Source organism: Columba livia, chromosome 3, assembly GCF_036013475.1.
Source record: "Columba livia isolate bColLiv1 breed racing homer chromosome 3, bColLiv1.pat.W.v2, whole genome shotgun sequence".
Taxonomy (NCBI): domain Eukaryota; kingdom Metazoa; phylum Chordata; class Aves; order Columbiformes; family Columbidae; genus Columba; species Columba livia.
Window position 1 is genome coordinate 61,800,658 of NC_088604.1, and position 27,170 is coordinate 61,827,827.

General features: G+C 43.0%; 1 protein-coding gene across 2 annotated transcripts; it reads left to right on the forward strand.

Annotated features, from left to right (window-relative positions):
- Positions 1 to 27,170, forward strand: HECA (hdc homolog, cell cycle regulator). Of its 2 annotated transcripts, none has more exons than XM_065057189.1 (4): positions 1 to 673; positions 15,776 to 16,816; positions 19,863 to 20,017; positions 22,780 to 27,170. In XM_065057189.1, exons 1-4 carry the CDS (start codon positions 442 to 444, stop codon positions 22,942 to 22,944), a joined length of 1,593 nt encoding a protein of 530 aa, XP_064913261.1. In that variant the 5' UTR covers positions 1 to 441; the 3' UTR covers positions 22,945 to 27,170. The 2 variants fall into 2 exon arrangements, with proteins under 2 accessions (XP_064913261.1, XP_064913262.1); XM_065057190.1 differs by lacking the exon at positions 1 to 673 and adding an exon at positions 13,753 to 13,843.

A 27,170-nucleotide genomic window follows, 5' to 3' on the forward strand; every position in this document is an offset into this window, starting at 1 on the left:
TCCAACTCCAGTTCCCGCTCCGGCTCCCGGTGACGGGGCGCGCTTTGCCGCCTCCCGGGAGGCGCTGCCGCCCTCCCGCCCCCGTGCCAGCGGTGGCGGCTCCTCGCCCGGTGCCTGCGGGAGCGGGGCTTTCCCGCTCCCGATAAGCCCCTCCCGCTCCTCCCGCCTGGCTCAGCCCCAGCTCCCCCCCCCCAACATACACTCCGCTTCCCGCTGCTGCCAGCGCCCGCGCCTGCTCCGGGAGGAAACGGGGCGGCGGCGACCGCCGGCCGAGCGGGACACGCCTTTCGCCCTCCCCGCCCCGGCCCCCCGGGCCCTACCGCCTACCGCGGGCGCGGCACAGCGCAGCGCGGCCCCGCCATGAGCCGGAGGTAGCGGCGGCGGCGCCTTCCGCAGCCGCCGCCGCCCGCCCGCTCCGCTGCGGCGGCGGCCGGGCCCGCGATGCCGAACCAGAAGGGCGGCAAGGGCAAGAAGAACAAGCGCGCCAACAGCAGCGGCGACGAGCAGGAGAACGGGGCGGCGGCGGGCGGTGGCGCCGCGGCGGCGGCAGGCGGCGGGGCCGCGGCTAGCGGCGGAGCCGGAGCGGCGGCGGCGGGCGGCGGCAGCGGGGCAGCCGGCGGAGCGGGCGGCGCGGCGGGCGCAGGCGGTGCGGCGCCCGGAGACGTCAAGAGCGGTGAGCGGCGGGCCGGGCCCCGCGGCCTCCCGGGGCCCGCGGTGGCGCAGGCGGCGGCTGGGGGGCGTGTGGGCGGTGCGGGGGGGCCCGGCGGGTCGGGGGAGCGCCCGGTGAGAGGGGCTGTGCGGGCGTGCGCCTGGGGGCGGCGGCGAGGCCGGGGATGAGGGGGGCGGCCGCTGCCCGCGGCTCTGCGCTGCCGGGATCTCCCCGAGATGCGCGGCGGGGCTGCTCGCCGGGGTGTCTCCGGCCGGTGACCCACCAGAGCGCGGGGGCCTCCGCCGCGGCGGTGCCGAAAGCGGCGTGAGCCTCCCTGGCCCGCAGCACCCGGCTGCCGTAGCTGCGGGCGGGGGGCGGCGGCCCGCCCGGGAGCGCGGTCAGGGGGCAGAGCGCATCTCCGGAGGCGGGCGGGAGGTGCAGCGCCCACCGGCTCCTGCCGCGTCTCGGCTTGTTCTGTGTTTCGTTGGAAAATCCCGGCTTTATTCCGGCACAATTAAACATGGAGTCCTACTTTTCGGTCCGTTTTATTTGTCGTTTTCCAGCAGTTGGTTTTGTGAGGGTAATACACTCGCTTTTCATCAACCATTTTATGTTGCCTTTGGTCGGTGGGCTGGTTTTTGGTTCAGAGCAATTTTGGTATGGGGTTTTCTTGCAGAAACCTACGTTTCTGCCCATGTTTGCAGGAAGTCTTGCTGCAAAATGGTATTTCGGGCTAAAACTAAAGGTGGACTAGTATTTTATTACACTTCTTGCTAAGCCAAAACCCTCCACATCTGAGGTGTGCTGCTAGATTTACAAGCTGCAGCGCAGACTCTTTACTTTTTTTCCCCTCCCAAGCTGGACTTCAGCTTTTTACTCTCCATGCTTTGGAAAAAGTGTGAGGGTAGCTACAACTGGTTTTATACTTTGTGACGATAGTTTTGCCTGGCTGCTGTTAGCCAAAGGTAGTTCATTTGGTTTTCAAGATGTCTGATGCCTGTGTATTATTTGATGGAAACTTTTCCTTAGAAATATTAGCAATTAATTGTGAATCCCTTTAGCTCATGAAGTGTTTGCCAGACTACTTTTATAAGAGTATTACTTACTCCAGAGAATCATGGGGAATGCTTAGAATTTCCTTTTGTTTTTGACTATTTGTTCTAAGTAAGTGAACAAGGAAAAAAAAAAAACAAACCAGATCAGGAGGAATTTTTAGAGCACTTTTATTATGACTTGAGTAATATGACATGCATGACATTTGCTTTGCAGGTGCATGGCACTGTTGGCTTGTATTTAATTTTTGAGGCAGGGAGAAAAAGTGTTTCCATTTTTTTTCAAGTGAAAGCAGAGGTGTGTTTCTGCTGTGGCTGTTTTGCATGGGGATAATGAAACGTTGTTCCTCCTGCGGATGCCACAGAAGGTGATTCCTGTGAGCGCTGGTAGCAATGCAGCTTGCTCGCTGGGCAGGTTGTCATTCTTCTTCAGCTGTAAGCCTGTGTGTCCCAGGTACCTTATGTGTCCTTCCCCTGTGCTGGTCGGCTTCCTCAGAAGCTGAGGCTGCCTTTCTGAGATGCTTCTTTCTTCTCTCCCTCCCTGCTTCCATATGACTTCAGTGGACAGAAATATCCTCACCTCTTTTGTCAACACCCCCTGCCACCCCCCTTTTTTTCTCCCCTCACAGTGGAGATACAACATTGGCTTTGGCATTTGCTGTAAGTGGCTGGTCAGCACACCTGATCTTTTTCTTGTCAGCATCATTGCATCTAGTCATATCTTTCATTTCAGATAACTATAAAGCCTGGAGGAGTGGATGTGGTTGCCAGCATTATTTTACACTGACTACGGCCCATCAGATAATCTTGAGCTGGAAGTTTCATAAATTGTGTTCTCACTGATAAGTCCAAAGCTTTCAACAGCTTTGCTTCAAGAGATGAAAGGAGAAACTGCTTCTGTCATGCTACAGAGCTGGGAATCCAGCTCTCGTGTGCAAGGAAAAGATGAGATGATGATAATAGAATTCCCCAAGTCTTCAAACCCGTAAAATCTGAAATTAGGCTATGCAGTATAGCCAGGGTCTTGGAGGCAAGTATCCCGTTACTAGACTCAAGATGTTTGTAAGAGTCCGTGCACTTATGGGTACTTGTTACTAAGCAGTTTATGGAGGACGTGGCCTGCTGCAGTGAGTTGTGAGGTTAATAGAGTTCTGCTGCACACAGTCAACTCTCGATTATTCATGGGAGATTATCTGGGTTACAGATTAAGTGTGCTGGGTGCAGGGAAGCACTTCACTGTGCTGCTTTCAGGCCGTGCAGCTGCATTCTGTGACTCGTGCTACCCAGGTTCCCTGGTCCTGTGGGTCTGTCGTCCCTGCGCTCTCTCTGCTCTCCTGCAGCATCACTGAGTGTTGTTCTAGAGTAATTTGCATGTGTCTGGTATTATCGCTCTCCTACTCTATCTTTACCCTGGAAAAGCAGTAGATGATTATAACAACATAACCTGTTTTCTTTCATTAATATGACAAGATAGAAGTATGCAGAGATGAAAGCAGCAGATTTAATAATTGCAAAATTAAGATTGTCTGTGCAAACCTTGGCTTTGCATCATGATGTCAGTATGACAGTCTAATTACGCAGGTCCATCAGGAATCTGCTGCATGCAGTGAAAGGATAGTGGTTCAAATTTTTTATTTTATTTTTTTTAAGTCTTCACAGTTCATTATGTGATCCATGTATTGTTTATGCCCCCCATCCACGTGCCATAATGAAACAGAATTTTTAATCTCCTCTGGGCTTCTCTGTGCAGCTCTGACTAGCGGTGCCATGTAATATGGAACTATCATTATAGCACTCCTTTACAGTGGAAAGATGTTGTTCCCTTTTACGTTTTGACAAATTTAGCTTCAATCCCTGCACAATTTTCCCTTGAAAGTGTCAGTCAATTTTTGGCATGATGATTGAGAAATGTAGTTTGATTTTTTTTTTTTCCCCTGTCCCCAAAGGGCATCTTTTTATGTTCTTTTTTTTTGGTGGGGTTCTAGACTCCCATGAGGGAACCATGGAAGTGGAGAGCACAACCACTGGCCAGATGTGATGGCTTTTCTCCATCTCGCACTGTCACTTTTCAGCAGGTATTGGGATGATGCTCACAAAGAGGATCCACATTCTGTAGCTGTGTCTTCCTTTCCTGTCTCTTCCATCAAAACAAGCAGGAATTCTGTATGTGATAGGTTAATCTTTCTTGGCCAAAGTGCATCCTTTTTCTACACTGAATAAGGCCCCACATGGGTGGGGCGGACTGACTAGTTTAAGAGTATGGCAGTGCACAGGGAAACTGAAATGTGATGTCACAGCCTCATTTCTGAGAGTCCCCGTCTTCAGTGTGGTTGAATGATATTCCTAATACATTTTATTTTTTTAGCTAATTTTCTGGATTACTTAACCAAACTGGAATATCTGCACTGTCGTCACTTAAAATTATACGAGCAGCTCCATGGAATTGTGCACTTAGAACCCACTGAGTCCAGCCTTGTGGATCACCAGTGTTCCTAGTGGTAGTAGTTGGTTATCTTTGCCTGCAGATGGGGCAAGACATTTTGTGCATACTTTGCCCGAGCAGCAGAAGAGGAATATCCACAGGGTTTACTTCAGGTATGAGGGCTCTGAGTGGCAAATTCCTTCTCTGTTTCTGCCTCGTTGAGCCTTGGTGCTTTTACACCATCAGCTCCAGCCATTTTATCCCTTTATCCTATAAATGTCTCACTCTGGTCTCCACATATAGTTCTTTCTGACCCTAAAATTCTTTCCTCCATCCATTTTCTTTGCCTTGTTTCCGTTCTTGGTCTCACTGTCCAGCAGACCCAAGTCCTCTTCCTGCTCTTGATAGTTGCTATCCCAGCATCTTGCTGCTTCATCCACTTGTTCTTGTTACTCTAATCCCTCCAGCATTGGTGCTGTGAGGAGATGAGAGGAAAGGAGAAGCTAACTCTCCTTATCTGTGCTTTTCTCCTTTAACGTGGGGTTCATTATAGCCAGCTAAATTGAGCTAAAAAAAATGGCATAGCTGTCTCTAAATTGCTCTCTTATGGTGTATTGGCCACTTGTTTTAAGACCATAGTTTTTCCATTCTGGCATAGGTGAGTCCTTGAACTGCAAAAATGGCAGAACTGGTGAGTTGGGGGTTGTCAGGTGGAGTTGCCGGAGGTCAGATTTGTACAGGGACATGAGAGTCTGGGGAGAAAAAGGCTGCAGGGGAGCTGGTGGAGGTAGTTGCTGTAGGTCTCAGTGGAGGGTGGTTTTGCAGGGGTGGAGTTCCCTGCCCCAGCAGCCGAGGGGCTGTGTGAGCGGTGCCCACCGCGCTGGCCGGGCTCTGAACTCCTCTGTAGTTACCAGGGTCTGAAATGGCCAGCTGTGCTTTTGCATGCTCTTCACCTGGGTTTCACAAATTCGTAAGACTGATTCACTTTCCAATAAAAATGCTAATGTAGGACAACTGTCTGAAGAAGAAAATCAGTCAGCACAACAGTGATTAACATACTGAAAGCTGTGACTGGCCAACAATTTAAGATTTACAGGAAAAAAAAAATATCCTGGAGGTGGGATAGTTAAAGAGGGCCAGAAAATTTGTCAGTGCAATATTTAATTTGAAAATGTATTTTTAGAGCATTAGTTGCCACAGTGTTTAAGCATGGATTTATATTTGCTGTCAAATGTTCCCTGTTGCATATAACATCCAATTCTAGTTTGGCACTCTAGTGATGTTCAGTATTGGCACCTTCTTATTACTTAGCTTGAAGAAGTCCCATTGATATCAGTGAGACCACCTGGAAAATTAAGTTTCTATTCTGTTCCAGTGAGTACAAAATTTAATACCTGTTAATTTTCTAAAGGAAAACCATTTTGCTTCATAACTCCATTGAGTTCTTCTAACAGCAGAAATCAATTGAATGCAAATTTCACTGTCTCTATCAATGCAAATCAGGTTTGAAAGGACTTTCATGTTTGTTTTAGGATTTTTAAAAGTATGCAATTACATGCTTTTGTAGCAAATGCAATCCATGTTCTGCAAATCTTTGCAAATGGAATCATGTCTGTGGTATTACTGAATAAAATAAATGCTATCCTTTCATGCATGCAAGTACACATTTGATTTTTTTTAAGTTATTTGCTATCAAAATGGTTATCTGTACCCTGATGGTATTCTGTGTTCATGTGATTAGTCATTTGCTTAAGTGTAGCGCCTGCATGAGTTGCAGTTGGGCTTGATGTTTTTGTATGAGGAAATACAGTTTTTGAACTGATTGCTTTACTTTGTCTGTACTCATCCTGTATCATCCTCCCTCTAACAAGTAGTGACAGAATGATTTCTAGTCCTTGGATACATGTGTAAGTTTTTTTCAACCTCGCGTACAGCCTTGCATACTGTGACATCCTTTGATACTAAAGTACTGTGGTGACTGGCAGATATCCATCCTCTGCTTTTCTTCCTGCAGTGTATGTGAGGGGAAAATACAGAGGTAAACCTTGAATCCAGCTCACGGTAAAATACTCGAGCTATTCTTCAGGATGTGTAAATTACAACGGCATTAGTAGGGCATGGGCTTCCTTTAAACAGTTTTGATAGAAATTCAAATAATTTCAAAGAGGCCTCTTGAAGCAGTAATCTAGTCACTGGAGTGGGTAATTCCGTTTTGAAAGCTTGCAGGATTTTGAGTGGAGCACTGGCATTTCCTGGTAGACTTCAGTGACATTTGTGTTGAGAACATTCACTTTAACCTTTATCTCTTTCCTTCTGTCTCTCCTGCAATGGTGAGTCTATCAGTCCTCTTTCTAGGGCTTGAGAGGGATATCGCTGTTGTTCCTGGCCAGCAAATATATTTCAGTCTTTTTAATTTATTCAAACTACCACACTGTGCTCAATATCTTTAAAAAAAGTATATTTAGGTAACTAGAGCACACTTTTACTATGTGTTTTTAGCAGGGCCTGTTACAACAGGACAAGGGGTTTTAAACTAAAGGAGATTCAGGCTAGACATGAGGAGGAAATTTTTTTTACAATGAGAGTGATGAAACACCGGCCCAGGTTGCCCAGAGAGGTGGTAGATGCCCCATCCCTGGAGACATTCCAGGCCAGGCTGGACGGTGCTCTGAGCAACCTGATCTAGTTGGAGATGTCCCTGCTCATTGCAGAGGGGCTCACTAGATGACCTTTGAAGGTCCCCTCCAACCCAAACTGTTCTGTCATTCTATGATTCTGTCATAGCCTGCTGGGAGAGGAGGGAGCTTCAATCACAGCCTGGCTGTTAAGTGTACCAGGCACTTCCTGTCTCCATTTCTGTGCTACCCATACCCATTTCAGGAGCCGTGCACATTTGAGGTCTCTGTGTTCTGCACAGATGCCAAAGGCGGCTCAGGGGCAGCAGGGCTGGGAGCCAGCACAGCATCGTGAGGGAGGTGTCCACTGGAACCGAGAGCTCCACACTCAGGAGCTGCTGTCTTGCAGAGATGCCAGGTACTGCAGCTGGGGGTGACTGCATCTCACCTTTCCCACTGAGTTTCTACCAGCTTCTCTAGTCTTTAGCACAGGAAATAAAAATACTGTCTGTCATATTGAAAATTGGGAAGGATAGACCAATCATACAAACATCGCTTGACTTGAAACTAAAAGAGGTGCTGATGCCACTTTTTTTTCTCTTCCCTTCTTGTGCTTTTGGACTGCGTCTGGTGGCTAGCTGGCTCTGAATCTGGCAAGTCCAGCCTGTAGTGTTTACATCTGTGTTTGGTATTAGGGCATCTACTGCTTGCCACAGTTATCTCTTTATTACCAGCATGATTTGGAATTTGCCACTGAAAACTTTGTGGGGCAGGTGCATTAGAGTCTGCTTTAGTTATTAGCACATCTGTTTCTTGAAGCACCAGGTTTAGTTTTCTGTAACAGTTCAAGGTATTAAAACTATTGGAAGTGGGATAATTGAATGGTAGAAGTGCTTTTCTGTGAAGATGATTTATGTGCAGACAAAGCAATAACCAGTGTTCAAAATGTGTTAATGCCCACCGATCTTGAGATAGTCGCTGATCTCTGCATTCACCGCAGTAGAGGTCATTAGAAAAATCCACCCCGCACCGAGGAGTGTGAGGAGTCTTCCTGGCCCAGGCGTGATTGCTTGTGGCACAGAGGACCCGTTGTTGCCTGATCTGGTTAAGCCAATTCAGAATTCACATGGGATTATCAGGAGTGTGTTGGAATTTGTTGTCCTGGTGCTGATACAGGTAGATGCTCAGGCCTGTTCTTTTTGGTGTGTTGAACTGGTGATGTTTTCAGTTGGACTGAGGGTATTACAGTGCAGCCATGGCAAGATTTCTTCAATGCAGGGAGGGTCTCTACATCCTAAGCAAAAGCCAAAGCTGGTGACTTGAGTTATTCTGTTAGGATGACAGATATTAAATGTAAAGAAGTTGGCTACATGATAACTGTACAGATTATGGTGACTTCTACATGAGTGTGTGAATTCTCATGACGGGTTTCAGCTGTGTAGGCAGTCAGTCCAGCTTGGTGCACAGATGGCTGTGTATACAAACCGTGAAGCTGCTGTGCACATGGAAGTGCCTGTCCCCCTTAGTTTGTACAGTTTTGCTCTTGACTTTCGGGCTTACTTCGGTGAGGTGATGGCTGAGCTGGGAGTGGGTGGTTGAGTGAGAGCCACAGATAACTGGCTGCATCACATGCTACTTGTCGATTTCATAAACAGGCACCAGCTCTGACTCTGCTGTAAGTTAGAAGGTGTTGGCAGGTATGAGTTAAGCCTTCATTATTTATATGGCATCTCCCCACTGCTGTGTAGTTGCTAGGCCTTTCTTGGTGTTGTGGTGGTGGTGGTGTTTTTTGTTTTGTTTTGGTTTTGTTTTTTGTGAACAAAGAGACTCCCTTAGAGGCCAAGTGTGAAGTCAGCTAAGTGAAAGTGCATGGAGATCGTTGTAGCACCTACTGAGCCCTCCAGGAGTCCTGCCATCTGAATTCCCAGGTAAACTATGGTTTAGCAGCTCCAAATTACCTGAAGTCTTTTCTAGGGAAAAATGATCACTTCATGTGACTACTCTCCTGATAAAACTGGTGACACCTTGCCCTTCTGAGCATAAACATTGACTGCAGCTACTTGGTCCTTGGAGGTAGGATTAGCACCAGACTGGCATGTAGGTGTCAATCTGTAGGTGCTCACATGTAGTGCCAGACTCCTGTTGTGATGAGGGATTGTTTGGAGTCAGTGGCTCCTCCAAGGTGGTTCAGGTAGGTCTGTGCTGGGTGTCATACCAGCCTGAGCTCTGTCCATGGCTCACTGATGATGGGTTACTGGTGTTGTCTTCTCTTTCCAAGAACATAATAGGGAGTCTCATGACGCAGGAGAAAACTTGTGTTTTATGCAGCTTACCAGGTAGGACTGTCTTGTTTTTTTTCCTCTGCCTTCTGGAGAATGACTGAAAACTTTCATCTTGAGCAGTCCATGAAGATTGCTTAAGAAGTTTTAGAGAGACATCAGTCATCATCAGTGAGTGTTATCAATATAAGCCATGAGCTGACGCTGAGCTGTTTTGAAAGATGTCTCTCACTGTTTGTCAGCTGTTATTTGTTGTTGTTGCTGCAGTGAAGATCCAGGCTTGCCTTTTGGATCCACTTCTGAAACATTTTTTTCTCATTGCATTCAGGCTCTCAGGAAGGTGGCTGATCATTTCTGTATTACCATATTTTTTGTACTGTTTAGCTAGATATGTGTATGGCAATACCATTTTGTCACATCTTAGTTATGTTTTGAATATTGGATTGTATTCCAAGGTTCACCAAAGTAAACACATTGGACAATTAACACAAGTTTTCAGTTCAGTCTGTTTTGTTGTGGCGGTGGTTAATTTTCTACAGCTGCGTTGCAGTATTAGCACAATAATATTGTATGATTTCAATTAAAATAAAGCTATGCTGATGGCAGAGGAAATTCAGAAGGTTCGTGCAGATGGTTGGTAGGGAGTCGCCTTCCACAGAGATGACTCAGCTCTGGTTCAAGGTGGCAGAGTGAACAATTCCTGGCTGTGTAGGGTTGTGAAGAGAGCGCTGTTCATGGGGAAGTGGTGGGAGAGGTTGAAGTGCTTGATTTACAAAGTATGTGTCCCACAGGTGCCCTTCTGGCTGAGGTAACAATGTGCTGGCAAGTAAAGTATCCTTGGCATAGATGATGAGATGGTAGATTAATGGTAGGCCAGAAGTAAGCCATAGTAAGTGTCTTACAGCCAATTCAGTATCAAGACCTCGCCTTTTTTGGTTTTAGATAATTTCTTTTTCCAGATACAAAACAACCTGCTGTCGCCTGACGGTTGTTTTAAGGTGAGAGTAGGGCTGCCTCTTCCGACAGCCGCCATGCTTCTCTGTCCTCTGCCCCCAGCCACATGTTTGACACCTCCCTCGAGCTTTAGCAGCGATTCCAAGTCTGTGTTGGGCTGAGACCTGTGCTGGTGAGTGCAGGAAATAATTATCTGTTACTGTCCACTGAAAAACTCTGGTGCTTAACACAATGGATGTTGTGGGAACGTGGTGGGGGAAGAGCGAATTTTGCTTTGGGCGTCCACATTGAGGACTTGGAACAAATGAGAGGAGTCACAAAGCAGACGTGGAGTCATTGCGTTTGGCTTGCTGGGTGCATCTTTTGTTTTATGGTGGGTGTGTAAACAGAAGTAAACAACATTCTCCTCCATTTACTTCACCAGAGGGAAGTTCCTCAGGCAGCTGTTGTTCTGCTGCTTTTGTTTGGGTCATAAAATGGGAAGGGTGGTCTTCATATACCCTCTTTCTTTTTTATCAAAATGTAGAAACCCATTAATGTGGGTTTTTTTGCTCTTGTTGTCATTGAAGGAAATTTATCTCAACAGTGTGTTTCTATTCCTGGCTTTTATTGATGTTTATAAACACGAACAGAAAAACTGAGAAAAAAATCCAAACACTCCACACAGCTTCCTTGCAGTCTTCAGTCATGTTCTCATTTTTGAAAGAAAAGTTAATTTTATGGTAGTTCCATCAAACATAAAACATAACCTTGTTTCAACAATGTGCTCTCTTTGCTCAAATGCATGTTTGGACTATTGTATGTTATTTCTGTCTTAGAGAACATTTATGTGCTGCCCCATGCAACTATTCAGAATTACTCATCAGAATCACTATGGTGGAATATGAGAAAACATGTATTTTTTTTTTTTATGTGGAAACATAACTTCTTGGAAGAAGCAGCGTGCAATTCTAGTTGCAATTTGACGGCCTGTCTGTTATGGGTGTGCACTTGTGTCTAAATGTTGAAGCTGTTCCGCTACACAAAACTGCACGCTGTCTTGTTTCATTCTCTTAGGGTGTGAAAACCATCTTGAAACTGAGAGAGAAAATAGAAGTACTTTTATGGTCATTTACACATTCTTTCAGCAGGATCTGTTGGGAGAATAGATGCTGTTCTGATACCTGTTAATCTTTTATTTTTGGTGAAGTTCAGTTTCATAACTTTGGAAAACAGAAATCCGGTGAGCTACTAGCTACTTGGAAGCAAATAATATTTAGGTGACAAACCAGCTGAGAGCTGCAGGTGTAGATGGGCACTTTGCCCAGTTGAATTTCTATTTACTCCTCTTTATTGTCTTTCTTGACAGTAATAGTTCTACTGTTATCATAAAATGTTAAGACAATGATTCTGGCTCTGACTTTTTGAAGAATAATCTCAAAATGCATTTTTAATTAGTGTAAAATAGAAGGGCTTGATAACAAGAATTTTTTAAGTTTTGTAATTCTGTAATAAGTGCTTTGTCTTGTTTATAAAATGATAATTAAATGACCTAGAGCAGTTTCAAGAGTTGATGGGAAGAGCTCTTCACATTTGCTAAGGTGGCTCCCATATTTAAGTGATCTGAACACTGTCTCTTTTGCTCATAAGGCATATCTGTTGCTGTGAACTGGGAAAGTTGCACAAAAAATTGTGGTTTTTTCTTCTTTTTTTTTTTAGATGTTTCTCATTTATTCTTTAAACATGCAGCATGATTCTGTTTGGCAGGAGATGTGAATGGAGAGAAGTCTGCAAGGGATGTTCAGTCCTGCAGTCTGTTTTGTACAGATAGACCTGCTGGAATTTGGCGTATTAGGCAGAACTGAATATTGTCTTGAGGTTTCTATAGGCTTTTCAGGTAGTGGAGTTTTCTGCTTTCTTAAACATGGGAATACTACAGAAGCGGCAGAACTTTCCATGGAGACAGCTTCCATTAGCCATGCCAGGCTCTTCAGTTTCCATTTTGGAGGTTTTATGGAGGCCTTCTCCAGATCAACAGACATTTTAATAACAAACCTGTGTCAGTGAAAGCAAGTGCTTTGACTAGCATGGCATTGACTTTGAGCCCTGTTAACTTTCTAGTATTTCCTGTGGTACTGCAGTGACAGTAGTGGAATGTCAGGTGAGCTCCCAGAAGAGGTGGCTAGGGACCAGCCTCTCCTCTTAGCAGTTGTATTTTCCAAAGCAATGTCAGTTCCACCATTTAACAATTCAGTGGAGTATTTTACCTGGGGGAAGGCTCTTGTTCACTCCATTGCTTTCTTCCAGATGCTCAAGGCCGAGTTTTGTTGTGGTAAGTGTGTGACCAGTCAATTCATACTGAGTAGATAAAAGATTTGATGAGGGAACTTCTGAAAACTTTTGAGTCATCTAGTTACCTTAAATGTTGAACAAGACATCACTGTCCAAAACTTCAAGCTTTTTCTTGCTCATAGTTATGCTATGTGGGAAGTTCCTAAGGTAATCTTGCATCTCTAAGTTCTCAAGGAGAAGCTGGAGAAGATCCCATTCCACAGTCCTTCCATTAACCACCCAAGGAAAAGGGTGGTTGACAATAGAGACTAGACACCCAGCACAACTCTCTACAGCTACCTGAAAGGAGGTTGTAGCAAGGAGGTAGTCAGTCTCTTTTCTCAAGATACTATGAAAAATTCACTGAAAGGGTTGTCAAGCATTGGAACAGGCTGCCCAGGGAAGTGGTTGAGTCACCATCCCTGCAGGTGCTTGAAAGATGCATGGATGATGTTCTTAGGGACATGGTTTAGAGGTGGACTTGGCAGTGTTAGGTTAACAGTTGGATTTCATGATCTTAAAGGTCTTTTCCAACCAAAGCAATTCCATGGTTCTATGATTCTACGATCATAAATAGTTGTGGATATGTCCTGTAGAATGAACGGGCTGTGGTGGTTTTTTTCCTGTATTTCAGCCACTTATTTTATTAATTTCATTTTTTGTCCACATAATGATGAGGCTGTAAACTTCTCAGGGGGCTAGAGATAATTTTTTTTTATCCAAAACCAAAAGCACGTTCAAAGGCTAATCAGGGGATCACTTTTCTTTTTTGGTCAGTTAACTATGCCAGTATGGATGAACTAGTCTAGTGTAAAGTCATTGTTTTAAAGTGGAGATCTCTAGAGTTGTCTGTATAGTAACTTTCTCAGCTGCCAGCTATAATTATACCTGTGACTGTTGGAACATTTACAATCCGAAGCACAGGGGCAGCATAAGTGGATTTTTGGCATGTTCTTTCTTCCTGCCTGCTGGCAGTGGTGGAAGGGAATATGTACCGAAATAGATGAATACAGGAAATGCATAAGTGAGAACTGTTTATATTGGTACCTCCAGTAACTTGCTGTACATTTGACTTCTGATGATTTGCCTTAAACGGTTTCAGTTTAATTGGCTTCTCTGAGATAAATTTCTTAAGGATGTTATAGTAGTGAACTGTGCTTTCAGACCCTAAATATAAAGAAAGAATGACTGACAATGAAGAAGAACTTTGCAGAGATGCTTGTTGTGATATAGTGTGACTTGAATCGAAGTCTGGGAGAATGGGTGGGAGAAATGTCTAAACTGGTAAACTGACAGATTTTATTTCAGAGCAGATAAATTATAGTTCAGTTTTGCTCTTGGCCAGGGACATTATACTCAATAACACATGGTAAAAACATGGAGAAAAGTTAGTCATTGGTAAACAATAAAAGTCATGCTTCTCAAAGACCTCTCAAAACCTGTATGTTCTTATTGGCTTTTCAGTGACCTGAGACAACTGGTAAGAATGTGTCACGTGTATAGAAGAAACTTCCAAAAAGTCCCTGGGGAAAGCCTCTCTTATCTCTGTTCTCTCCAGTTTGGTAATTTGTTTTTAATGACTTAATAGGTCCATATTTTGAAATTAAATAGTCTTTTTTACTTTAAGAGAATGCTTTTTGGGAATGTGCTTTGCTTGCTCTTTGTAGGCCAGTCCCTGAAGGAAATGTGTTGCAGAAAATTCTCCTTGTAACTGTGCTGCTTGTGGCATTTGAAACGGAGGCAGAGAAGCGGGGTGAAGGATGTGGCATCTTCCAGGGAACAGCTTGGGAAAATTTTGTCATGCTCTTTATGCCTGTCTCTTCTGGGTAAATAAGTCTTAGGAGCTACTATAATCTTGAATTTACTGAATGTAACCTTGAAGATTGTGTTTGTTTGCTTATAGCCTTTTAAGAAAAACTTGTTGGGAAGGGGCAAAACCACTAACAGGGCAAAGATCTGTTCTTGTAAATCCTCTGGTTTGTGAATTGCTGCTGTAGGACAGGTGATGATGGGTAGTGTGTCTGTGACTGAGAGTCTAAGTACAAGAGAATGCAGCAGCATAAAATCATCCCACTGCAAATTGTGTTCTATTATTTGTGCTAGCAGTGACAAGAATGGGATTAAAAGCAATGCAACAGAGTGTGGTTTTTATCCCAGCTTATGAGGTAGAAATTTGAAGTCCTGAAGGGAAAAAAATACCTGGATCAGGCAGCCTCTCTTCTCTAAGGCTCAATATACCTCTTCTGCAAGTCCTGGAGCTCTGGCTGAGACTGCGGAACTGCAGGGAGCAGTTTGCTCTGTTTTGCACGGGGTGAGACAGCACTTGACCGTGAAAGATCTGGAGAAGCCTGCTAGTATTGGAATGCAGCAATACAGAGGTTAAAAGGCAGCCTGCCAGCCCTGCTGGAGCAGGATTTTTTTGTGAAGTGGAGGAAGTAGGAAGTCAGAAATGCAGAGGAGAAATATTTGTGATACTTGAGTAAGCATCTAAAAACTTCATAATTGGAAACTCTTCAGATCCAATAGAAACTGAAAATTTCCTGTCCTTTTGGTGCCTCCCAGCTGCAACTGAGCAGCCAGAAATGGGAGTTGTATGTAGTTCATGGTACTTTGGTGAGGAAGGGGAAAATGTCATTAGTTCATAAATGCAGAACATTTTTTGTGTAACATTTTTGTGTAGAAGCTGACATTGTTGCAGGGAGAGAATTGAAATAAACTGTTATTTGCTCAAGGATGTGTGTATATATATATATATATATATATATATATATATAGCGCAGCAAAGGCTGCTGCTTTGCTAAGAGAAGACCTCTGAAAAAAGGCCATGTGGCATTTAGTTTTTTAACCTGTTTGTATTGCAGAAAGATTTGGTTTGTGAAATTTAGCTATCTGGTAGGTCAGTGATGGTGCTATAGTCTTTGTTTGCCTGAGCAATGTGATGAAGGCCTTCCCTGCTGCACTAGGAACATAAGCTCTTTGTCTTGCTTTTCAAACTCCTCTGCTTCCTCTTTCTCTCCCTAGCTGTTGTCTCTTGCTCAGTCCCAAAGAAAAGATCAGTTCCTACCTCTCCCTGTGATCACAAAGCTGGACTGTAGTGCCTACTTGTTTTTCAAACAAGAGTCTCTGTACATTCTCCCCATGTTGCCTCTCAGGCTTCAAAGCAACCTTGCGGAAACATCCACAAAGCTTTCTCCTTACTTCTTAAAGCGTTTGCAACAGTATCCACAAACCTTTGAGGAGGGCTAATGCTTCTGAGGTGCTTTGGCTTTGAATATTAAACAAACTGTAATGTCGTTTGTTTCTTTATTCCTTAATTTCCGTATCTCCTTTCACATACTTAACTTTTTTTGGCAAAGACTGCTCTTTGCCCTGACCCAGGGCTAGTGCACGTGGGCATGAGTAAGAGCTCGTGTGTGTATTTGGCACAATGTTTAAAGAAGTATTGGAATCAACAGGCCATTAAGTTATTCATTTATCTGCTTTATCTTCCACAGAAGCCCCTTGTGCTACTCCATTGATCTGCAGCTTTGGAAGGCCAGTGGACCTGGAGAAGGATGACTACCAGAAGGTCATATGCAACAACGAGCATTGTCCATACAGCAACTGGATGCACCTTCAGTGCTTCTATGAGTGGGAAAGCAGCATTCTTGTCCAGTTCAATTGCATTGGAAGAGCCAGGAGCTGGAATGAAAAGCAGTGTCGCCAAAACATGTGGACAAAGAAGGGATATGACCTGGCTTTTCGGTTTTGCTCCTGTCGTTGTGGGCAGGGTCATCTAAAGAAGGACACTGACTGGTACCAGGTGAAGCGAATGCAGGATGATAAGAAGAAAAAATCAGTGTTGGAGAAAAGCACAGGAAGGTCGATGGCAGAGTCAGCAGAGGAGGCTAAAAAGGGCAGGCCAGCCAACAAGCCGCAGAAAGGCTTGAGTCATGACCTCCAGCGAAGGCACTCAATGGACAGGCAGAACTCCCAGGAAAAGGGCGTCATGGGCGGCAGCTACGGTGTTCGTTCGCCTTGTGTCTCTCCCGGCCAGTCCCCGCCCACCGGCTACTCTATTCTTGCCCCCACGCATTTCAGCGGCCCTCGTTCCTCGCGATATTTAGGAGAGTTTTTGAAGAACGCCATTCATTTGGAGCCCCATAAGAAGAACATGGCTGGCGGGGGCATGTTCAGGAACGCACATTTTGATTATGGGGCAGCTGGCTTGCAAGCACATAGATCGGGACACTTCGATGCCCCTGTGCAGTTTTTGAGAAGGCTCGATCTATCCGAGCTGCTTACTCACATCCCCAGGCATAAATTGAATACTTTCCATGTGCGGATGGAAGACGATGCCCAGGTGGGCCAAGGGGAGGACCTTCGAAAGTTTATCCTTGCTGCTCTTAGTGCCAGCCACAGGAACGTTGTAAACTGTGCACTGTGCCACAGGGCGCTGCCAGTGTTTGAACAGTTTCCGCTGGTGGACGGGACCCTGTTCCTTAGCCCTTCGAGACACGATGAGATTGAATATGATGTTCCCTGTCACCTTCAAGGTACAGGTTGTCTGTCAGTCATGCTAGGTTTCATTAAATGGTGGAACTGCCTTTTCTGCCCTCTCCCTCTCATTATAGATTTTCATCCTGATTCTGCATTTTTAAGCAGTTCTGTAAAGCTGGAAGTCGCGTCCAAATTAATCATGTGGATCAGATTGAAATACTTAGAAGGAATTACAAAAAGTAAATGCCATGTAGAAAGATCCACGCCTTGTGTTTTGGTTTACAACTAAGAGATTTCTCATCCAGTTTCTAGGTAGACCACGAGAAGGTTTTCCAGCCAATCTTCTCTGCAGTGTGTGCGTGCTGATTTATCTGTTGTGAGCTTTACTCCAAGATATACATCAACCCTTCAAAGAATGTTTTAAATTTAAGCATGCTGTGCTGCAATATGGGTGAAAGTTACATTTGTACCACCGGTGAGATGAGATGCCTGTCATCTGCTTTCAGACTAGAGAATATCATTTTGGTTTATAGCAATCTTTATTTATTTTTTTTCTTTTAATATGGAAAGGACTAGTCTGGCCTGGAGAGGTTGAATGCAGTAAAAATAAGCTTTGATATGGTGCGTTGAAGCAGCAATGCTGTAGTGAGAGTTTTAGACTTATTTCCAGGCTCCCACCTGTTTGGACTGCATCCTGGTCATGTCCCAGCTCCGAGCTGAGTTGAGACCTAGGTATCTATTACTTTTCTCCTCCTAGAGAAACACATGGTTGTGGGCTAAGGATGAGCTTCAGCTCTTCCTGAAAGCTTTGCCCCTACATCAGCGATAAGGGTGGAACCAGGCAAAGCGCGCCTGTCCTGCGCCCTGCTGGCAGCCAGCACGGCTAAAATAAGTCAGAGAAAGTATTCGTAGTTTGGTTTTTGAAAACGTAGAATTGTATGTTGAAAAGTGTGTTGGGAAGGCATTAATGAGAGGTATTTTAACCTTTAAGTTTATATTATTTCAAAAAAAATTGTTATATCCCATGCATGGTCATGTTATATGTTAAATAACATTCCTTTGCTCAACAAACTTTGTATTTATTTTTTTTTTTCCTTAAATCACTGTGCACTGAGTCACTAAACTGTATGCATGCTGACATTGTTGTTTCTGTCTTGCCTAGTGTACTTTAAGGAGAAAAAATGATAGGCAAATATGCAATCTAAAAAGGCTCCAGGATCAACAGAATATACGTGTGTGAGATAACAATGCTCGTTTGCTTTGGTGGGGAGGTGTGCACAACGTGCTTGTGATTTTATCAGTACTAATAGCTGGTTTAGTAAGCGGGAAACTCATCACTTGTTAACACTTGCTGCTAAAAATGAAACTCTGCAGTTTTTTTTTTTAAATTAATTGCTCTTTGCCCTTTGGACAATACATCTGAACAATGTGCTCAGACAAGATACCTTGAATAATGAATTGTTAAAATTTTTACTTCTTTGTCCTGGGTCAAATGGTTTATTATCAGAAGTATGCTTTGAAATGAAATTAAGCTTACAAGGTGCTGTTCCAGGGTGTTATTTTCTCTTCAGTAAAGAAAATAATTTCTTTTATTTCAGACATGTTTAAGATACCAGGTGCCTCATTTCCTGTATAACAAGGATCCTGAAAATGAAGTGATGGCAGAATGCAGTATTTTAATGTGCAGGAGCAGTGCAGAATTTCAGACAAGGAAAATTGTTTTATCTTCCTGCAGAACATAAGGCTTTTGTGCATGGAATTCTTTGAAAGACTCCAATTTTAAGTGTTCGCTTTAGGAAGAGAGTTTATTATATTTGTACTTACAGTTTCACCCTATCACATTTTTTAATAGCTGAACACTCCAGTGTGCAGTAACTCAATTTTTATCAGCTCATACTAGCAAGTCGATTTTGTGTATCTGTTTTAAGAAGAATCTGGTTTGTCTTCTCATTTTTCTAAAATAGTTGGCCTAAAAACCATGACGAGTTAAAACCCAAACCATTATTTTTAAAGTATCTGGTATGGACTAATCATAAATGGTTAATGTTTTATTCTCTTTTATCTAAAAAGAGCACAATGTGTTATGTGTTCTTTAAATTACAGGTTGTGATGTGTTCATTATTTTACTAAAGAGGACAAATTGCCATCCAAAATAAATGCATATTATATGCAATTCTGTTTTGTAGCTGATCTGTAACTGCATCACTTCTTGACTTTGTCTTGTATAGCAGTGCAAAATAAGGTATATTACAGAATCACTACTCTCTGTCAGCCCATTTTTAATAGCCAACTCTTAAACTACAGATTCATTCAATCACTACAAATGAGGCTTACTCTTGATGTCAGTTGTTTATAATTTATATAGGAATTATTGTTTTGTGTTAAATTTGCATCTTGGATTTTGCATTGGTGAGTTTAGTCACCTTTATGTAAAGAAAATATTTCAAGTCTGAACCGCTTGATTTTTATGCAAGTCCTTATAACTCATTTTTTGAAAGTTGTCATACAAACAGACCTCAATAGACTCATAGTTCTGAATGGCATGTTAAAGTCACCGTGTAATGCACAATGTTTTTAAATGTACATGCTGTAATGAATGATCAGGCAAAAGTACATGAAAGAAAATTGCTCTTCTGGCTTTTGCTTTTTTTCCATCAGGTCCTCAGTTCCCTCTTTGCTGGAAGACTTTGGCAAGTTAAGAGGATCTGTACCCAGCTTCCTGATAAGCTTCAGCACTTCTCTACTTCTTTGAGGTGTGGATGAAGCTGGGGCACAGTCCTGGTTTTGGAAATGCTGCAGCTGATCATATAGCTTAACCTGGCATCTGTTCATTGAGCTTAAGCAACTTTTATAAAGTATTTTGCTAAGGTCTGCCAGCAAATGGAGCAAGGGAAGGTGGGCAGGGTGATGACTAATTCCTGAGTTTTGCATCTACGGAAAGTAGCTTCAGTTAAGCTCTATGTAATTCCTTTTTTTTACTTTATCATTCACCCTTTAAAAAAGTGTGATTTCTATCACTATAGGGCAGGTAATACATTGTGGGAAATGTCTGTTTCAGTTTTCTGTTCTGGTCTCCTTAAGAAGTGTCTTTCCTGTCCACAGGAAGGCTTATGCACCTCTATGCTGTTTGTGTAGACTGCTTAGAAGGAGTTCACAAAATTATCTGCATTAAGTGCAAGTCCCGATGGGATGGAAGCTGGCACCAGCTGGGAACTATGTATACCTACGATATTCTGGCAGCATCTCCCTGTTGTCAGGTTAGTACCGTAAATAAATAAGACTCATTAGGTGAAATTCCAACTGATTGTCAGCCAAGGTTTGTGTTTCTCTTATCTCTTCCCATCTTTCATCCTTTTCTAGTCTATAATTACAATACAAGAAAGCTGAGTGAGTCTATGTCCCTTTGTCTTAACTTGTGAGGCACAAGGGCTGATAGCTAGACGAAAAACAATGCAGTGGTCAATGGTTATTACTTATGTTTTTAAATAAAGCCCCTTTAAATGCATCTGCAATTAAATCTCATGCTTGGGGTGATCCCTAGCAGGTACCTTTGGCATCAGATATAATTCCAGTAGTGTTCTAATAACAATTGCACATTTTGAGCAGATGTTTAATGTGTTCAGTGTTCTTTTAGTTACTCGAATTGTGTTTTATCGTAACTGGGGGAAAAAAGCCAAGGGAATGGAAAGGTCTAAAAAGGCTTTGTGCTCGGGCATTACCCTGTTCTCCTTAATCTCCACTGTGCTGCTGGTACCCCACCACAGCCTGAAACATCTTAGTTTTCCTTAAATGCTCACCTCATCTATACCTTGGGTGAGAAAGATCCAAGGCCTGGGGTTATTCCAGAGTAGTCAGTTGTCTGAGGCAGCAGGGTCATCAGCAGCCAAAAGAATTGTCCCCGTGATGGGCAGAGCACTTTTTATGTATAGGTAGGGGTAGACAGCTGTGGAAAAAGCACTTGTTTGGGAATGGCTCAGTGGGGTGCTCAGGAGGGGGCTGTTGCCTTCGGACATGCAGGTGATGTTACTGACTGAGAACAGAGGCCTCACAGAGATCCATTCGTTCAAAGTACCATCACTTCATGGTATTGTGCGTGCTTAAGAGCAATCTAAAATGTAGTTTTGTCAATACACAAAATGGTATTTAATTTTAAATTTAACATATTTGCCAAAATGTGTTGCTCAAAAAACAAGTGGTGCTGCTGCTGCTGGATAAAGTGACATTGATAACTATAAAGACAGAGATATTACCTCTAAATTTAGTGCCTCTTGAGATTGTACCTTTTTTTAAATGTAGGGACTTTTTAAAGATAAAACACTTCTGGTTTGATAGCTCTGTAAAAGCCAGTGAATTTAAATCTGAATTGCTTCTGTTGAATGTAATAAGACAAGAATTAAGGCCTCATTATACAAGAGCCTTAATTATATGATTAATGGACAGTGTGACAGTACATGGTAAGTAATAGAACTGACTATGAAATCATTAGCTGCAGTGACTGTGATTGCCAGATCAAACGCATTATTGTTTCACTGTGGTTGTTAGAGATGATTCTGTGCATACAGAGCAATGACATTTAAATATGGTATGTAATTTGACTCTGAATTGCATTGCTAGTTTCTATTTTGAATGATTTCGCACCTTATTTCAAAATATTTAATTATACATGACAAAAGTGCGTGTAGGATAATGAACTGCAGCCACTGTCAGGTTACTAGCAGATAGCTCATGTACTGGACAGTGGCAAGAGGGAAAACACTTCAGTTAAGAAAATCATATGAATCCATGCCCTACTAGATTGTATTTCCTAGAATTTCTGCTTTTTAAGCAGAGTTGATGGCTGTGGAGCTGATTTGTTTCTTTTCAAATCTTGTCTCAACAGTAATAGTACTTTAATTTCTTCCTCTCCTCATGCCAGTAAAATTCCATAAATGAAGATTGCAGTAGAAAATCAGTTTTTGTTCTTTTCAGTGAAGAGCTAAAGCTTTCATTAGCGTGTTGGGCTGTGAGGTTAAGATGCAGTACAGCTCAGGCCCTCACTGCTCATTTGCCACCTTTACTCTGAAACTCCTTTACGGTCTCAAATCCCTCTGCTACTCTTGAGTGTTTCACACGGCTTGCTGAGCTTTCACACTGCCTGTTGCTTTCTTTACATCAAATGGACTGGGTTTCTCAGCTAAATTTCTTCTGAAGACTTCCTTTTTTTTGTTACTGCTGAACATTAATAGCTCTGTCTCTCCTCACCCTTGACCTTTAGTTATTTCTCATATCCACCCAGTTAATGTTGATCCTTTCTCAGTTGGATTTTGTAGAATAGTTTGTGTGCTTGAAGTGATGTTTAGTTTGTATAACCTGCCATGTATTATACATGTTTAAAACGATACTTAAAGTGTTACAATACTGTGCCATGCTGATCAAGTAGATCAAGTTATACATTTGTTAAGGTAAAAGATTAAAACGCTGATGTATTTCATAGATGGATCACATTCAAACGTCAGCCTAAATGCTTGAACTGCATGGCAGAAATGTAACGTTTCTCTCTTTGCTTTAGGGCTTCATTAATGATTTATTGAGATAGCAGTTCTTGTGCTAGGAATTGAGGAATTGGTTCAGAGATTAACTGACGCAAAACAATCGTGTGTATATAAACTTTGAAATTCTCCACCTCCTGTCAGTCAGAGGTTTAACCCCAACCAGCAACCAAGCACCACACAGCCACTCGCTCATCCTGCCCCCCCAGCTCAGTGGCGTTGGGGAGAGTATTGACACTGGGACACTTACTGTCCAGAATTTGGTGGTGGTGTTTCATGTGAAAAACATGGTGTGTGCCTGTGAGTTGCCAGTCTGGGTGAGGAGTGTCCTCACCAGCGGATCCCATTGCTGCCGGTTTCCTGACTTGCTTCTCTCCTGCCGGGGAGGGCAGGGGGCTGCGTGCGATGCTTTCTTTTCCAGAGGCAACGAACAGAGGTGAATTTGGTCATTTCAAAAGGGTTCTTTTTGTTTGTTTCTTTGTTTTTTGCAGGCTCGACTGAACTGTAAGCACTGTGGGAAGCCAGTAATAGACGTGCGGATTGGCATGCAGTATTTCTCTGAATACAGCAACGTCCAGCAGTGTCCTCACTGTGGAAATCTAGACTACCACTTCGTGAAGCCATTTTCTTCATTTAAAGTTTTGGAGGCGTATTGACGAAAGCTTTGCTTTAGTAATAGCTATTTTATGGGTATTTCAACTTTATTACATATCTTTTTATAGGATTCATTCTGTGATGAAATTTAATTTCTTTTCTAACTGAAAGAGCAGCTTCTTTGTCTGTGTACATATTAATATCTGTATATACATCTTGTTAAAAGGAGAATCCTCCTGACATGATTTCTGTGAAGGTTGGAGGCAAGCCAATTTAATGGCCTTTAAATATATCCCAAGTGTGGGGTAAAGTTCAGCTAAAAATGATTTTATTTTATTTTTTTGTATAATTGTAATACAGTTTATCGGAAGGGTGTGGGAAGACATACAGGACGGAGAAATATGTCTGGTTGGAAAGTGGGTGATTGTATAGGGTTGTTGTCCCTCCAGCTTGGTGGAAATGGGAAATCCTTGGAAAGAAATCATCCTGTTACTGTTGAATTCATTCAGACTTTCGCATCAGTTCCCGCAGGCGCAGGAACTGGCCCCATGCTACCAGTCACCTCAGCGGGCTTTCCTCCAGATTTCCCGAGATGGGGTAAACTAGGGTATCGTGACAAGTGAATGTAAATGTATGCCAGAAAATGGAATCTTGAAATGAAATTATTATTTTTTTTGGCATCGTGTCTTCCTGCCGTGTGTGTTTGATGTGTGTTGCCCTCACAGACAGACCGTATGGCAATAGTGCTGCTTCCACCAGGGTTGTCATGTGCCCCGTCGGGTCATCTGTTCATAGCAAAACAAGCTGGAGATCCTAATATGCTTTATTTAAAGGTGTTTTTCCATAGACGTTTTAGGGAAGGAACAGGCTGAGCTGAATGGGGATGTGTTTGTATGCGTCTGCCGGGACTGAGCCTTTGCTGTCTGCTGCAGGCTGGTGGGACTGGTGTGGAAGGACCGTGAAGTGGGATCTGGGCCATCAGACCTGTAAGAGCTGAGAAGTACTGAGTGTGAAACATGGCATTGCTTTTTAAAATAATTAATTGCTGCACCTTTGTCTTTCAAAATTGCTTTAAGTCCAGGATCTAAAAACTTGTAGACTTTTTAAGACAGCAAACTTAGCATATTTACTTTCTACATGCCTCTGTGCTGTACATAATAGACGATGGCTTAGGTCATGGATTTGTATCAGAGGGCTTGGTCCTGTAGACTCTGCAGTTGTTATTTCTTGGTTCCCATTTCTCCCTTCCTTAAATAAAAATTTTTAAATAGATCATTAATCTTTTGCTTGGTTTCTCAAGCCAATTGAGATTTAGGAGAGCGGTTTTTTTGCTTTTCTCCATAGTGTATTTACGGAGCGTTCGTTAACTCGAGAGGTGTGGGGTTTTTGTTTCTGTTTATGAGGTGGGACTATTTTTTGGTTCTTCTGAAGTTTTTTTGTTTTCCCAAGTTAGAATGATTTTAAAGAGTGTGTCTATTGAAATCATGATCTTGAAAATGACCCTGATACTCTGCCACCCTGGGAAATAAAACAGAAAGTCAGAAGCCAAGAGGCGTTTCATATGCTGTGCTGAGAATTATGCTTTCTGCTAAGTTAAGAAATTAATGTGCCCATAAAACTCAAACTGAATATCCATGTTTCTTTGTGCACAAAAATGCCAAGTTCACAGTTTTATTTCCTGGCTGTCTTCACTGCAGAATTAGCTCCTTTTAGCATTAGCCACACTTGGATAAATACTTGAGCTGCACAGAGGGCTTATGTTGGCAAAGAGACTTACTGTGAACTTGAGTGGTAATGTCCTTAGAAGCCAGCCAGCTCACGTTTAATAGTTTTCACATCTGGACTGTCTATCTTGTACAGTTACACTGGTGATCTGCTGCTGATCTGAAGGCTGTGGTAGTCTTCATCACTGGCTCTCCCCTGCTGCTGTCCTTGCTCTTGGGCTTGGTTTTGGGTCTGGAGCATATCCTTGGGGTTTTGTGTAATTGTTCCCTGTTTGTGACGGTTTTAGGAAAGCCTCTTTCCTTTTTAGAGATAATTATGGGAAGCAGCTTGGGAGACTTCTAACGCTGTCCTAGTGTGGTTACCGCAAACCAAGTTATACCGAGCCTAACTGAAGTGAGACTGGCACTGTGACTATTGCCCGCAGGAGCTGGCCCAGGCATACCTGGACTGGAAGAAGGTGTCTAGCAGATAAAATCTGTTTAGCTGTACAGCGTAGACTTCGCTTATGGAGAATAATCAAATTACTATTTGAATGAACTCCTCGGGGACGATGAGCCCTTTAACTTCGATGGTGTGTTGAGCAACCTGGTGGAGTTAGGGTGGCTAACAAGGTCTGGAGTTGCATTGCCTGGCAGAATCACATCAGAGAGACAACGGCTAGACCGTTCCAGCGGCCTGAAATCACACAGCAAAGACAAAGCTCCTGTAATGAGAAAAATTAAAGGATACACCTGTAACTGTAGTGTTTGGTCCTGAGTGCTAGTCACTCATGCCATGTGTCTAGGGTGTTAATTCCCACATAGGCTACGTGGTATTGTGGACCCACTTTTTCATGCACTCGGTGAGGGGGATTGTGACTGGCCAACACACATGGTAGGGGAGAAGTGCTATCTGGAGTTCTTCTAAATACTTGTTCATTTGCTTTCCTTGGAGTAGCTTAATTTATAATTCTGTTCTTTAAGTACTTAGATGCCTCTCCAGACACGTAAGTGTGACAATCGGGAATGAGTAGAAATGGAGAAAGGGGATTTGACTAGCTTTAAAAACACAAGTGGATGAAAGGTTGAACAGTGTATTTGAATCAAAACTGAGAATGCAGCAGACTGAGAAAACGGGAAGGGGAAAGCACATTTAAAGCCTTAACAGTGTCAAAGAGCTGGGTACAAATCTACCGAAGGAAACAATTTTGTTCTCCATCAGCTTTTCCTTTTAATTCTGATGCTGAGTCTTATCTACTGCTTGAGGAAATGCATATTTTCTTGCAAAACAATCTCTCAACTGGAGGCCTGCAGCAGTTGTGGCACTGTAAAAATGATCCTCAATGGAAACCAGCTGAGCCACAGAAAGATTCCTCTGAACTTCCACTCCAGAATAAATTGTCCCTGATTTGTAGAGAATGCTTTCCCCGCTTCTTGCTGTTACTGAAAACTGGTCTTGGGTTACTGCAAAATTCGGTATTTGCTGTAACATGTATCAGGTTCCAGTCGAGCAGTCGGGCCCACCCTTTGGCCGTGAGAGTTTCAGCTGGGCTTTGCATAAGAAGAAAGGCAGAGGTATCTTCTTTGTGACCTAATGGCTACTTCAGGGGTTAAACTACACCACTGTTGTTTTGCTTTCTGTCCTGACAAGCACTGGAAGTAGTTATGAGCTTTTAAACATGTCAAAAGGGAAACTATTTCCCTAGTTATGGAGCTGCTTGTTTTGCTTGTTTGTCTAAAGTTTATTCTTCATTACCTTTAATTTTTCTGATGCTCTGTTCTTTTTAATCTGGCCTGTGGTCAGATTAAATTGTGCCTGAAATGTTTTATAAATGAGAATACAGCCCCCTGGATTTGAAGGTTCATTCTACTCAAGTGCACGATACTCCTTGTGATAGTAATAGGAGTTGCATGTGCAAATGCTTTTCTTTCCAGTACTTAACTCTTATTTTCTGTAGGAGAGGCTTGCATTTAGATAGACTTCATCTTTTGGATGTGTAAAAATGAAGTCATCCATCAGTAGGATGTTTAAAATTAAATTTTGATAACCATAACTAACACAATGGATATCTTTTATGTGCTGATCTGTAATTTGACATCTACTGTGGTGAACAGCCTGAAATTATTGTTCTGTCTAATGCTGCGGAGTCATTAAAACTACGGTGTTCTGTAGCCAGCCCATAGACTATCCTGTAGTCTATTTGCATTAACATCTGCAGTAGTCAGCAGTGTATTCATAATGAATTTAGTTGGGAAAACAGGGAATATTCCTACGAGGGAGGCATCTAACCAATATTTTTTTTTCTTAACCCATGTAGTCTTCATTTTCCTGTACCAGGTAACCAAGGACAAACATGTTATCGTAAGGCCACTGGTGAGAAAACCTCACAAAAATATACTCGTCCATAAAGGTTTCTTGTTGAGACATACTTGGATTGCACTTTTGCAGATGGAAGAATATGTACATAGCAAATGAATGTTGATGAAACTAACGTAATTGGTTATGATATCATTTGCGTGTGTTGGTAGACAATATTTTGTTGTGACTTCTCTGTATTAAAAAGTAATAAATACCAGACAGCTAA

Coding starts and splice junctions, on each gene's coding strand:
- HECA (XM_065057189.1), top strand. CDS start 442: ATGCCGAACCAGAAGGGCGGCAAGGGCAAGAAGAACAAGCGCGCCAAC. Junction 16,817..19,862: donor TGTTCCCTGTCACCTTCAAG/GTACAGGTTGTC, acceptor TCCTGTCCACAG/GAAGGCTTATGCACCTCTAT. Junction 20,018..22,779: donor CAGCATCTCCCTGTTGTCAG/GTTAGTACCGTA, acceptor TGTTTTTTGCAG/GCTCGACTGAACTGTAAGCA.